Source organism: Egretta garzetta, unplaced genomic scaffold (genome assembly GCF_000687185.1).
Source record: "Egretta garzetta isolate BGI_Z169 unplaced genomic scaffold, ASM68718v1 scaffold593, whole genome shotgun sequence".
NCBI lineage: Eukaryota > Metazoa > Chordata > Aves > Pelecaniformes > Ardeidae > Egretta > Egretta garzetta.
In genome coordinates, this window is record NW_009259106.1 from 151,394 (window position 1) to 166,178 (window position 14,785).

The 14,785-nt window shown below is 36.1% G+C and overlaps 2 protein-coding genes across 2 annotated transcripts in view; both read right to left on the reverse strand.

Annotated features, from left to right (window-relative positions):
* The window catches only part of SPOCK3 (SPARC (osteonectin), cwcv and kazal like domains proteoglycan 3), a 135,960-nt gene extending 124,461 nt beyond the window's left edge, over positions 1–11,499 (reverse strand). The window contains exon 1 of the mRNA XM_009635318.2: positions 11,457–11,499. The gene's annotated coding sequence lies outside the window, so the exon portion shown is untranslated. The remainder of the gene's footprint in view (positions 1–11,456) is intronic.
* Positions 11,500–14,277: 2,778 nt separating this feature from the next.
* Positions 14,278–14,763, reverse strand: LOC104123113 (AP-1 complex subunit sigma-2-like). Its single transcript, XM_035890893.1, is given in 3 exon segments — positions 14,278–14,390; positions 14,393–14,623; positions 14,626–14,763. Coding segments are annotated over 3 exon segments (468 nt in total). The 5' UTR covers positions 14,750–14,763.
* Between the last annotated feature and the right edge of the window lie 22 nt (positions 14,764–14,785).

The window sequence follows — 14,785 nt, forward strand, 5'->3', positions numbered from 1 at the left end:
TAACTTAGAGACATGCTGGCTCCATCAGAGCTGAATTCTGGGTTCTCCAACTTAGACAATCAGGGGAATGAAATGTCTGCGCACCTATAACAGCAGAAAGGCATCTATTACCTCACATCCCAAGATGATTACTCTTGCAAAACAACATGCCATAAGATGTATTTTAATTATTCCAGTCTCTTGGAGAAATGGTCAATTTCTGTATTGAATTATGTATTTATATGGTAAAATAAAGAAGGCATTTTAATCAGAATTTTTTTTACTGTAATCCACTTTTAAATTTTTTAAACCAGCTAAACCAGAATCCAGTAGACTATTCATAGAAATCATAGAATCACTTTGGTTGGAAAAGGCCTTTAAGATCATCGAGTCCAGCCTTTAACCTAACCCTGCCATCCCACCACTAAACCATCTCCCTAACACCTCCCTGGGCAGCCCATTCCACCTGACAACCCTTTCGCTGAAGAAGTTTTTCCTAATGTCTAGCCTAAACCTACCCTGGCACAACTTCAAACCATTCCCCCTCGTCCTATCATCTGTTACCAGGGAGAAGAGGCCGACCCCCACCTCACTACAGCCTCCTTTCAGGCAGTTGTAGAGGGCGATCAGGTCTCCCCTCAGCCTCCTCTTCTCCAGACTAAACAACCCCAGTTCCCTCAGCCGTTCCTCGTATGACTTGTGCTCCAGACCCCTCCCCAGCTTGGTTGCTCTCCTCTGGACATGCTCCAGCAATGCAACATGAGGGGCCCAAAACTGAACACAGTATTCAAGGTGTGGCCTCACCAGCACCGAGTACAGGGGCACGATCACTTCCCTACTCCTGCTGGTCACACTATTTCTGATACAGGCCAGGATGCCATTGGCCTTCTTGGCCACCTGGGCACACTGCTGGCTCATATTCAGCCGGCTGTCAACCAGTACCCCCAGGTCCTTTTCCACCAGGCAGCTTTTTTTCATCTAAACCTACTCAGCACATCTCTAGACAACAAATGGTGGACAACGTGCTTTTTTTTCTAGACTTTTCTCTAGAGTAAACTCCTCCTGCCTGTGGCTCTGTATCAGCTGAGAGTTATGGAGAAGTAGATGCTCGTGTAGCTTCAATTGCCTTATTTGCCGAGTCAGCTAGTAAAATAGTTGGGATGCTTGAGAAGTGCAATGGGAAAATCTCATTTTGAATAAACATAGTTAGAAACTACGAAGTTTAAACTTCAGTTTATAAGTGGCTCTAACTACACTGGTCTTTTGAGTTCCAGATAGATTCATACTGAAGTGGGTGAAACCCACACCTGGATGCTGTACTATTGCACCGTGCTCGGTTTTGAATAACTGATTGCCAATCCCAGCAGCTCCTCTGCTCCTCCCCCCCATTTTGTTCCATCCATCTGCACTGACTACATGGTTAGGCAAGGTTGTTCAGAGAAACACCTTGTTTTGGAGGCATCCCTCATGAAATAGCAACCCTGACGGCTGTCCAGGGTGGGTGTTGCCTATATCACTGTGTACTGGCTGCATTGTGGTTATTAATTATTGTGAGAGGATTCTGCCTCTCTCTTTATGCCTCTCTCCCAGATGAAGAGCCTTGATGGCCTTCAGTATTGCATCCTGTAGCATTCAGAGAATGCAGCAGTTAAATCAGTAAGAAAATAAGAAAAATCAGGCTTCAGTTGTTGCTAATATAACCATCTGACACTTCCTAGAGTATCTGTACATTTTCTCTAATAGCATGGGAATGATCGAATACTACGCGCAAGCAGTTTTCTTTTGATCTCTTTGAGTCAATGAGGAGCTGCTCAATAAAACTAGGAAATGTTGCAGAACAGAAAAATGACAAAAAAAGTAATACAGACTTGACACAGTGAATAGGCAGGTGTATTTATACAGACACAAGCACCAAGAAGGTCCTTCACTGAGCGGCAGCCAGCCTCTAAGGAAAGCTTACAAACCCTTTCTCCTCCAAACATGGTATGAGACAAGTTGCATGAGGACAGCAGGAGCAAACACCAGGACAAAACCAGACAAATGAAAATATGGAGCAAATGACTCACCATAGTTTGAGTTCTCTCTTGTATACATGCAATTGCAAGGTTTATCTGCAGCAAAGCCCCTTGAAGCCGATATTGCTAGGCTAAAACAAATGTTACGTTCCCTCATTTGTTCGTTGCTTCTCTTCACTCTGTCTCCTTCAAACTTTAATTGCTGGAGACATAAATCTACAAAGGAAGCAAGTATGTTCAAAATATAAAATTGTAATTAAAGCAGTACATTGTATAACTTCTAAAATGTATTTTTTTTTCCATTAAAGCAACTTTCTTAATGCTAAAATGTGTTTGGAATATTAGTTATAGACTTGGGCTGACAAAAACTCTGTCTGTGAGAGGCTGCCTTTGTGAGAAGAAATTTACATTTAGGTTTTGGCAGGTTTGTTTGGCATTAGCACATGCATCACCCAAAGGAAAATCTGTATTAGTGTGGAGATGTCATACGATGCTCTTGCTACAAAGCCACATGATGCTTCACCCTGGACTGCAGGAAGAATTACACACCAAGCTTACGAATTTAAGAACTTCAGGTTATGTTGCACCATAACCCATGAGTTTGATAATGGATCTTCCAGAAGAAAACAGAAGTGCAAACAGAAGGTTATCCTGTTCTGCAGCACCTCTGCAAAATCACACAGTTCCTCCTGTTTCTGGTTCCTTCAAAATTTATTTAGGTTTTTGTATGAACCTTCTTTTCCTTTCCCCTGTTGCTCCCTGCAGTGATCTTCGGTCTTGCTTCCTGCCTCCATCCAAAAAGTGTCAAAACCGTACCCGGTGATGCAGCCCTTTTTTTTGTTGTTTTTGTTTTTTTTTTTCAAAGCACAAAGTTATTCCATAACTGGGGAGTTTCTTCTTCCAGACTAGTCAGGAATGGTTTAGCCAGAAAGGAGAAGCCCACTGACTGAATTCAGACATGAAATTTTTTACACCTGATAGCATATTTTTCCTTTGTGAATGTACTTAATTTGGGGGGTGGCAGAGTACAAGTCCCGCCCTTGTGATGAAATTAGAGCTGTTTCAAACACTCTGAAAGTACAACCATGACACAGGTATCAGATTCTGGACACTGTTGCTTTAAAGTATTTTCTTTTTTAAAAAAATAAGTTTGATTTAATTTTAATAGTGATTTCATCAAATAATTTCCTGCTCCTCTCAAAAGAAAAGAAAATCTAGATAAAACCACTCCTCCCGTTTGTTGCCCATGCTATATGCATTAGTGCAGATGCACTTGAGCTGGGCTATCGGTTTCACCCCCAGCAATGGGGTGACACCCCCAGGCTCTAATACATCAGCAATGTACATATATATGTATTTTGAAGAAGCCTAGCATAACAAAAATAACCAGAAAATGTAATAGTGATAAAACTGAATGAAGAGCTCCACATAAAGTATGTTCTGTAAAGAAGTCACAAAAGCTGAAATCATATCTTGCATCACTATACAGAGCACATTAATTTTTGAGTCAGTTAGGCTTTTGTATAAATCCTGGCTCAGACAAACTATCTATGAAAAGTTCTTTGAGCCTAAAATACTGAAATTAAAGGCAAACCTCAAATGTTTCAGTTCTCTAGTATTTAAAGATAATTCACTAACAACTAAATTCACTACAGCTAACAACCACAAATACACCGAATCTGTAAGAGTACCAAGGAGATTTAAGTGGCCATTAGAAAAAAGAAAAAACAAAGCGTAAGGATTTATCTTCTGTAAAATTATAAATGTAAAGAAATTGGACCTACTCCATTAAAAATTCACTTTGTAATAGTTCTTCCAGGTTTCTCTTGGATCACTAGATTCATGTTTGTGGTCTCCAGATTGAGAGAACCCCATAGATTGGAAATACAGACATAATTACAGGTGTTCTGCAGTTACTAGCTTGTAAGAAAGAAATCTGCAATTTCAGTCACTTTTGAGTATGCACCTGTGTCCCGACTCATAGCTATCAACACCCGGCATAGCACAGAAAAAGAAGAAGTTGTGTATTCCCTGAACGTGAACAGGATGGAGCGGAGAGTAGCTCGGCAGGAACACTGGAGATAAGTAGTCAAGCGAGGCAGCTTCAGAGCAACAGACCGTGCAATACTTCAGACAGAGGCATCACAGTCAAACCTGACACCTCTCGCCAAAAGGCACCATGACTCAATACAACAATTCAACAGCTTAGACTTACTTTTTATATTAACAGATAAATACAGAAAAGTGTCTAATGAATACCAGTGAGCATTTTACTAACAAACTGCATTTATTACTACCACAAATATTTTTTTAGTACCAACATTCATCTTTTATCTGACTTACAGGTATTTTTTGCAGTTTTGGGTAAGTCCTGTTTTGACAATTTTAAGGGCTTACCTATCCATCTCACAGCATATGTTTCAATACGAGGCAATCCACTTCTTTCCATCCATGAACACATTTTTATGAATGAAATGTTAGTTTAAAACCTATGACCTGGAGATGACTTACAGGGAGAAAGTTTCATTTAAAATGAGACCTAGCTAAATAAAAAACAAACCCTGAATATATTTGATTGCATATTATTTAGCATATAAAAGCAGAGTAAATGTTTCTGAAGTACACATTTCCTTTCTTTTGTATTCTTATTTAAAGCACTTAAGGGGGGGGGGAGGGGAGGGGGGCAGGGGGGGGGAGATCATAAAAAGTAAATTCCGGATCTGCCCTTTAGTGAGTCTGACTGATTCCCAAATCTAATCTATTCAAGGTCCAAATAATAACATTGGTTTTATTTACTGCTGGCCATGCATGAGAGGTCAAGCAGTTTCTTAGATTTTCACAGATGATAAATAATAGCACAATTTCTGTTAATTACAGAAGAACTTCAGGCACAATCCTGAAATCCTATCGTTCTCTCACAATCCTGTCCATCTAAATGCAAGAACAATGCAGAGGTTACTAACAGGAATTTTACATGCCAATGCCATATTGCAACTTACTTGTCCTGGGATTATGTTCCTTACACACTGTAAATTAAAATTAGTAGAGATTTAAGTGTACGTCAACCAGAGAAAAACAGGATTACAGAAACAGACAAGAAATATCTTAGTTAACAAAACAACTTAAAGTAAGAAAACAGACTTTAATTATAAGCTGGTTAAATAAAAATGGGCCAAAAAGGCAACTTTTAACATTTAAAATGTGCTTTAAGAACCATCATTCTTCTATTCAAGTTCAAGAAAAACTATGTACAGCTTTTTTTCTTCTTTACATTCTTTGTTTGGTTGGGTTTCTTAAACAGGTTTATTAAACTAGTTCTTTTTCCCTTAGCACTAAACAGTGATGTGCGATTTCAGATTTCATGTTCTTAATAATTACCACTATTAGCTATTTTACAAGCTTTCTTATTAAATTCCCGTGGCAAACATAAGAAAGTTCATTAGGCCATTAAGTGAGCCTGTAAAGAAGCAGCAGTCCTAGTACACTCCAAAACATTTTCAGGCACACAGTCCTCAGGGACCAATGGCGCCCATGACTCAAGACAGTTAGCTGGGTCATCCCAGCACAGAAGACAGAAGTATAAGGATTTTGAAAATTAAGAGATTTGCAGGACTAAAGTTTAGCAGGATTGTGAAATGCAAAGAAACAGTTCCACACCCCCTTTGCTTAGCACGCTGCTCTACCTCTAGCCAGTCACAGTAGCCCTGTGCCACGGTTTCCACGTTTCTGACGTAAATATGTGTGGGTCTGAATGGATACCTGAATCCATGGTTTAACCAGGTTAAAAAACAAACAAAAAATTAACTTTTGAATTTATCTTCTGACAATTCAAGATTTGGTGACTCTACAAACCTAACATCAGGGCATAAAGCAAGGGTGGCAGGGGAGCAGGAAAGAGGCGTTAAACTGCTGCTGAAGGCAAGCAGAGTCTTGTGTTATGGGCTGGGTTTAGCCTCACTAAAAATCCTTTATATAGCCTTTTTAAAATAGCTGTAAGAATTTAGAATCTGTTCAATGATTCTACAGAAATAAATACTGAAACAATTTGAGATCCACAACTAGAAAAACAGCTGTGCACTAGCCAGCAAAACTGAGTTAAGAGCTAAGACCATGACAAGGACAGGGCGACATAGGACAAGGCGAGTTCAAAAGAAATAAAAACCACTAAAGCACAGCATCAGATAATGAAGAAAAAGCATCATGAAAGCACTCCTCAGACAACTATGAAAGATCTTTTCAGGCAAGGGCTGGCTCAAAGTAATAAAAAGCAGTGGGAGTCTGTTTAACACGGGATTTGGTGTATTTTCTTGGTGAACAGGATTCCTAAACACACCTAAATACCTGAAGCTGGAAACTGTTCACCAGATTAAAATAAAAAAAAAAAAAAAAAAAAAAGAGATGTCTTTGTAGGAAAACACTATGAATTTCAAAAAGAACAGAACTGAGAAACTTAAAATATTTCATGCTTATTTGCTATTAAGACTAAACTATATTTAAAGTGACATGTGATGCACTTTCATTGCAAAGTACTGAAAATTATCTTGAAAGTGATGGATATGTATTTCTGGTTTTAAAACATCAATAGTTTGCTATAAAAACTAGATCATCAGTGCATATACCAAATGTGGCAAAGTTAAATCTACATGACTGTTTTCAGTCTTCAACTAATGATGGATCTTCATTAAACTCCGTTATGACTTCCTAGGGCTTGCAAATGAGTGAATCAAATTATTTTATTGTATATGACTCTCTAAATGGTTTCAGTTCACAGTACAGAAATGTATTCACAAATTTTAGATGTTTGCATGTATTTGCATATCATTAGTTATCCAAATTATTACAGAACTAGGTAGATGACATATAAAGAGCTAAAAGGCAAAGACTCGACTGAAATGTGTTTGAAATTGTTTCAAAATCTATTTCTGCTGTAAAACGGTATCTACAATATTTCTGCTGTAAACAGACATCTGATATATTCTGATACTATAAAAGCCAAAAATAATTCAGTGGAATGGTCTACAAGAAATGTTATAAATATATCTACAAACCAACTATACCTTAAGGGTGCTCATCCTCCATGGAAATGTCATTTTGTATTTTTTCCATTACAGGAAAATACTCCACTGTTCCTCCAAAGTATTTCTATTGAGCAAAGGAAAACATCCTTTGCGCTTTAAAAAATTACACCAGTGTCTTTGTGTATACCATTTTATTCAATAGCTACACCCTCCAAGCTCTGCTACCATCTGTAGTCTAAAAATAAAGTGTACCAGAAGTATCCTATGTATTTTTATCTGATGTAAAAGTGGTATACGAAGAACACATTTTAGCAAGTTTTGTTTGGTTTTTTTAACTTAAGAAAACACTGATAAAACATACATTAAAGCTACTAAAATACTCAACTTTGAAGAGTCCAAAACACAAACCATCCTAATTCCTTTTTCCTAAAACCACTGCCACTTGCCTTTTAGCAATATCTAAATAAGATTCACACAACATTCAGATTCATTCCAACAATCATACCTGCACCACGTGATTTTTTATTAAGAATTTACATTGTGATATATATATGAGAGAAATACATAAACATTTGCGTGTGTGTGTATCATATACAGTCAAAACATTTATTTAAATACATTCTATCTTGTATGTATACAAGCAGAAGAGTTCAATGTGAACAAGTACTCTTTGGACAAATGTCAGATGCTGCTTTAAGGAATGGCACTGGTGGATTGCAACACAAGTCACAGTATTTTTCCTTCTATATTTTTCAGCCCAGGAGTAACCTTCTGTAATGCTTGGACATATATTTCCACATAACCACTCTCATAAATACCAATAGAATTACACAGATCTGTCTACCTGAGCAATTTTGACATACAGAATCATATGAACATAAGAATGTTTTTCAAAATACACCAAAGCAAAGAGTGAATTAAGACACTTAAGATTTTCATTTTATTATCGCACGCACAACTATTGATTCTTTGAACCACAGACTTTTCAAAATTTGCAACAAAATATTAGCTTTAAGATTTGGGTCCAGACTAAGGATTCATTTTGAAAAAAATAAATGTTAAACATACAGTCAATCTATGGAAATCCTAGAAAAGGCTTTAAGAATCACATAAGTCTTTGGAAAATAGTAACTATGTGTAGACCTCAAAGATATGCCTACGTGACAAGCTCTGGTTCTTCAAAAATACTACCTGCAAATTAATATGGGTGTTGGCTAAAAATAATTTGGAAAAGGTCCCCATGTATTGCTGATTTTGAACAGAATATGGATACACAAAATAATAAATGCAAATAATGAGAACCCATTTGTCTGACTACTAGTGATATCAACAAGGAGTTCCATGTGTAACAGGTACCTACACAACAGCCTATAAACCAAAAGGGTGTAACAAAGATTGAATTTTTTTAAATGAAAACTAACAATTCGCAAACACAGACATGAAGCTAAATATTCCACCACCACCACTATTACATGTGGTCAGCTCAGGTTTATGCAGTTTAAAGGCCTTCATATTTTCTTCATATATAGATTTTTAAACTTCCAAAGATCTACTTTAATTTAACCATGTAAATTTGCTATAATTTAAATCAGCAAAGAAAAAAGTATTTCTGTAAAAGCACTAGTAACTCCTATAATCCATTGTTTTCACAGAAAATAGAAAAAAAAATAATCCTGTCCAGTAGAGCTAGACTTCAGATGTTTTAATGCCAAATAGATTCCTTGCTTATTCCATACTTTGACAGATTTATAGGTAAGTTTCTGAAAAGCCAGATATTCATAAAACAAATAAAATGAAAAGTAATAAAACACTGACAGAGCTAAATTAAGTATGTTATTTATTTCTGTCTTCAAAGAACTTGACTGCATCTTCAGCAGTATTATTATAAACTTTAACACAACAGACATGAAAAGTCATTACTGCTCCTGATAAACATCATCTTTAGTGAGCAATTTTGGTTTCTTACAGCAAGCTTATAGCTACATTTTAAAAATTTGTCTTCACTTAGGAGTTCACGTTTTCATTTGGGAGATCCTTTTTTATGGAATGGTCTCACTTGAGAGAATAACTGCTGTACAAACCAGAATGGCAGTAACAGAATAATAAAGATTCTCTAACACAGACTGCTTGGCTTGCAACAAGCCCCAAGAGATGACAGGACTCCAGCCATTTTTGATGTTCCCATTTATTGTTTTGAATAGTTCAATTTGGTAAAAGAAAAAAAAAAAAAGACCAAAAAACCCATAAGTCTACATGTATGGTTACTGAGGTGAAAGAACTAATTAATAGTTAAGCCTTATTTAGTTTAAACTTAGTAGTGAAGTAGCACACAACCGGAGTGGAGTAACGCTGGTGCAGCACTTATGGCACAGCTCTGGAATTACACAGAGACTATCAGAATGTACATCTAAAACTTATTTTTCATAGACTACCAACTCTCACTTTTTCCTCTCTCATTAAATAATACGAGGAAAACAAAGATGTACTAAGATTGTCACTGCTGTATGTCTTTTATTGGCAAACATAGAGAAACATAAAAGACCTGATTTCTTCATTAAATCATTAACATTATATTCACTCCTAAGCAACTGGCATTTGCAAGGTTGCCACACTTTTGAAGTATGAAAAGATATCACCCATGATCACTTTTCCCATCTGATGAGAGAGACTGGAATGTATGAACAAGTACATGGTACTTCCATAGTTATATTTTATTCTCAGGAATATTTTGCTGTGTTTGAAAAAAATAATTTCCCATTATACCCAAGAGTAAAAAGCAGACAATTCTGACAACATGGAGACCATAATGACTGGGAAACCTTCTGTCTTTTAGTATATCTCCTAGATCTAGTCAGCAGTTATTCATAGACTTTCAAAAAAGTAACAGCATGCAAGTTTCTGATTAATAAAGACTATCTGTATGTTAATCAGAGTCTAGAAAACTTCTAATTCTTGAGAAACTGGAAATCTTTTGACATAGAGCTCAATTCAGTATCATTCAGCTAAATTCAATACAAGGACTAGAACAGTTATTGCAGAAAAACTGAAAAGCAGGGCACTGGCAGGTAAAAATACCTAATATTCTTAAATGATAGACTGGCAAATTAAGACACTGGCAACATTTTTTAAAAATAAAACTTCAGTGGACCCTTTATTATTAAAAAGCATTCCCAAATAGCATTATTTGTTTTTCAGTTATAAATTACATAGTAAAATGTAGATAAAACTACACAGTAAATGCATTTCACTCTTCAATGTTAATTTTCAGTTATTGTCAGGTTCTAAAATATTCAGGCTGCCGTGGATCTAAATGAACATTTAGAAATTTCCACCAAAACAGAAGAAAATTGCCACAATTCACCGTGTAGCAGTAACATAAATGTGACTTCCCCCCTGCCCCATCCTCTCTCCCACAAACTGGCAAAACAAGCCCAGTGCATTCATTTAAGAAATGAAGGGATTTCCCATCACAGGCTTACTACAGTAATCCTAAACTAAAATGACAATGGCATAGAACACTGTAGAAAGTCCATCTCTAAGAGATGCGGTTGCAATAAAATACAATTCATTATAAATCTCCCTTGTAAGTCAGTATCCATTATGGAGAAAGTTCTCTAAATCAAGTAAACATTATTTTTGCAACATATTTATATCTCGGTCTCTTGTGAGAGGGTCTCAGCCCCTACACTGTTTCTTTATCACTTTCGTTCTATTGGTATTATCAGAAAAGAACAGTCTCTGAAGTGCTCCTTGGAGCAATTAAAAAAAAAAAACCAAAATACATCAAGATTCTCAGTAGTTTCATAATGGTAGTCATACACTTTGAAACAACAGACATGAAGTGGCCTATATTGACAGTAAATATTAAGTTCCAATACCTGGGGAGGGAACATTTAATGTGAAAATTTGCTGCATTTGCTCAATTTATTCTAAGGCTGAAATTGTTGTTGCCTCAAGACAGATCACTTGAACATGACAGAGACTTCCAAAACTGTTTTTCTAGATCTTCTTTTAGCAGCCAGATATAAATAGAGTTTCAACATCTTAATGATTTTTTTTTTAACTGCAACAGACAAGTATCAGATTGCACACCTGTTTTTCTTCAAATGTCCTACTGAAAATGCAACAGTGTTTAACTTAAATATATAAATAGAACAAAACAAAACCTCCCAAGGCCCATAAAATTGTTTATATGAGGGAAACTTTAAGCTACTTTGGAGTTTCCTAATGCTCCTGCCTCTGTCTCTAATCAATAAAAGTTTGCAAAAATCACAGATATCAAATGTTGATTAGGCCAAATTTCTGTCCCTCTTTAAATCAATCATTTGAAGAGGGAAGAAATGACACAAATTCACAGAATTCTGTAGGCATTCTAGAACAGGAGCACGATTATAAAGACTTAAATTTTAATCCATACAAATAACTTTAGTTAGCAGAATCTTACCTTGATCAAATGGTTTACCCGGACTCCATGTACGAAAATAATCATCCTGGAGAGGGAGAAACAACCTACATTTAGTAAAATGTAAGGAATCAATGTATACATGAAAACCGCACAGAATCATGAAAGACAGAAGATGTATACCAACCTCTACTTCCTAGAAAAGGCAAGCAGTAAAAAACAAATAAGAAAAAGATTACAGTCATCATAATGGGACAAATTACTCATATAGAATAAAATAGTGTAATTCAGAGGCCATTTGCACTCAATTAAGTAAAAATGCTACTCAAACAATGTTACTTAATAGCATTTAAAATAGAAAAAGTATTTCTCACAGTACTTACATAGGTAATGTTTTTAACATTGCTTTTAAAAATGTTACAGTAGTTTGCTTGTACTTCAAGTCCTAAGATATTGAAAAACTGAATTATATTTTCCATTAATGATTTTTCAAAACTAAAGTTCCAAAGTCATCATCAATAAATAGTTACATTTTAAAGAATGATACATCACGAGTTTTAGAAAAATGAATATTCTGCTACGTAGTTTTCAACTGCATCAGTAAGATCTGTCATTAAATAAGTCCAATTAGGTCTGTTTTCTGCAAATCATCTTCCTAAACACAAAATAACCTCCTAATTATATCATCAGCCGTATCAGGCTACAATTTCAAGAAGGAAAAACTTGAATTAAATAAATCGCTATCGAGATTTTAAGGAATTTGATAATAAATCACAAATTCATAACTGAGACGTAAATAAATTGATCTGCACACCTCAGATAATAGATGGAACAGAAAAATTATAGAATTATTTCTTATTATGCCTTAACTTAATTCTCTATTCTCTAGAACAAAACATTAAAAAGACTGTACCCAACATTTTAATGTCTCCATAAATTAAGGTTCACAAACTGCAGTGGGTGCATTGTCCCATCCCACTGCTAAAAGATCACCAAGACCACCATAAAGAAATCTGAATTTACAAAAAATTGAACTACTGGGAAAATGTGAGTCTTGTACAGTTGTCAAAGCCTAATAATCACAACTTAAAAATTATCGAGGACCAAGTACATCTTTACAGGAACAAAACACTCTTTGGGTTTTAATAGTTCAACAGTTTAACTTCAAAGGGGGAAGAAAAAAGAAAAGTGATTGCTGCCTAAACTGTATTTCACTGATGTTTATTAGTAAAAATGTTATGGGGACTCATGCTTTGAAAGAGGAAGAAAGAAAAGAGCAGAATCTGGAAGTGCAGAATAGAACCATAATTCTATACCAATACGTATGCATTCCTTTACCCTGATGCTGCACAATAGATTAACCATCTGTGAGTGTGTATGTTATTTGCCTTTTTAATTACTATTTTTTGAAAGTAAATACAGGCATATCAATTTTTTCTCTTCAAAAATCACACAAGAGATAAGCAGAAATTACAATTATGACAAGTGTTTTCCAGTTATATCCCTCATAATATTAACTATGTAGAAGTTATTCCTACAGTGGTGTTCTGAACAGGTTTGAGCCAGCTTTAATTCAATACTGTTCCATGAATTACACCACATTGGCAAAACTTTCAATTCTTGAAAAAACATGAAAAAGGTAGATCCCTGTGGCAATGAAAGCATGTAGCAGCAAAGGCAGGTGTGGCAGTGCAGACATGTTGCAGAGAAGGCAGGGACCCCAAGTTCCTGCACCAGCACCATCAGAGTGATCCCATTGCTATTTATCCCTTTTCTCATTGGTCCCAAAACAAAGTCTCCACACCTGCAGATCCTACAGCTCAGCCACCACACCTGCAGATCCTATACTCGCTTCCACAACAACTCTCCCTTCTTTACTAAGAACAAAGAAGTAGAAAATAGCTTATAATTATAACTGGCAGTAAAGTAATATGGCTTCCCAACTGCTGTATGATCAGCAGAAAAAGGGGGATAAATACAAAAAAAAGATACATTTGTTGTTTTACACAAGCACCCCATGGTTTAGGAACCACTATATAAACAGTTAAAGAATACATTTTGATAACATCATAATTCTGTGATTACTTTCTTTACAAAATCTGAACTTTAAAAATCTGAGTGCAAATCAATTCACACCAAAAACCCTGCAATTTCAATTACTGAATTAGTTAAGACTATTTTCATGTTCTTCCACTTGTTCTTGTGCTTGATGTTTTCTTCCTGTCCGTCCCTCCAGCAGTCCAAGTAGCCTCCCTTACATCATCATCTTTGTCAAGTTCTTCTTTAGTTTTATTTCTTTTTCCTTTTTGTGGCAATCTATTTTCATCGTTCTCTGACTTTAATTTTTTGAATACTATGTCATCTGTTGGCAACAGACATTTTCTTCTGCAAGAAGGGGAAATTGCCAGTTGTATAGGGTTAGCCTCATTTCCTTTTCCAGAGCGACTATTTTTTTCGGAACCAGTGGATGTCAAACACACTTTTTGACTTTCCAAAGTGCTACTGTTTTCTGGACTTGTTCATACAACAGCTCCCCCTTCTTTACTAAGAACAAAGACAGAAGTTCTTGATTTGCTTATGAAAAATAATACACTTACTGAAGTCAAACGCAATTTTCCTGTAAATGCAGTGAAGGGAGACATTGAGTCTATTTAAATCTAATTCCCTTTCATTTGTGTTTTTTGGACTTCTAGTCTCTTGTTCCCTTTCCAAAGGAGCATTTTGCTTATAGGCCGGAATGAAGCAGCTTAGCAAAATGGTAATACTGACAAACAGCATCTTACACCATTAGCTAAACATTACAATGAAAACAGTAAACATTTACAGTAAGAAACACTAAGATGTCATCAGCTGAATTGGAGATCTATGTAAATCCAATTTCTTCAAGTACACTACGTGGGGTGTCTGCTTCCTCCTGTAAAAGATTTGCCTGTTCAATGGCTTTGAGAACGTTTTTCTTGGAAGTCTCCCGAACTTCCCTCCTAAAAGGAACTCATCCAGAATGAAATAGGCTTTTTCAAAATTGAGGATGATATCAAGTTCACACGCACTGTCAAAATACTTGTCAAGAAGTTCTACATAGCAAAGAATTATTTCTAGAGATATTAGTTCATTGTCCTGATCTTCAATAGCACAGCAGAAATAGAGGCTTACATATCTTTTGTAGACAATCTTCAGGTTTCTCCATTCCAGAAAGCTGCACATTTTTGTTTGTGGGCTAATACTGTTTGAACAAGTTCTCTTGTGATTTTCTTCTTTTCCTTGTCAGATAATGGGACATACTGCTTCTGGAATATCACTTTCCCCTGGCGACTAAAGAGTAACATAAACTGCATTGTGCCACGGGGGGGCGGGGGGGAATGAAGAGGACG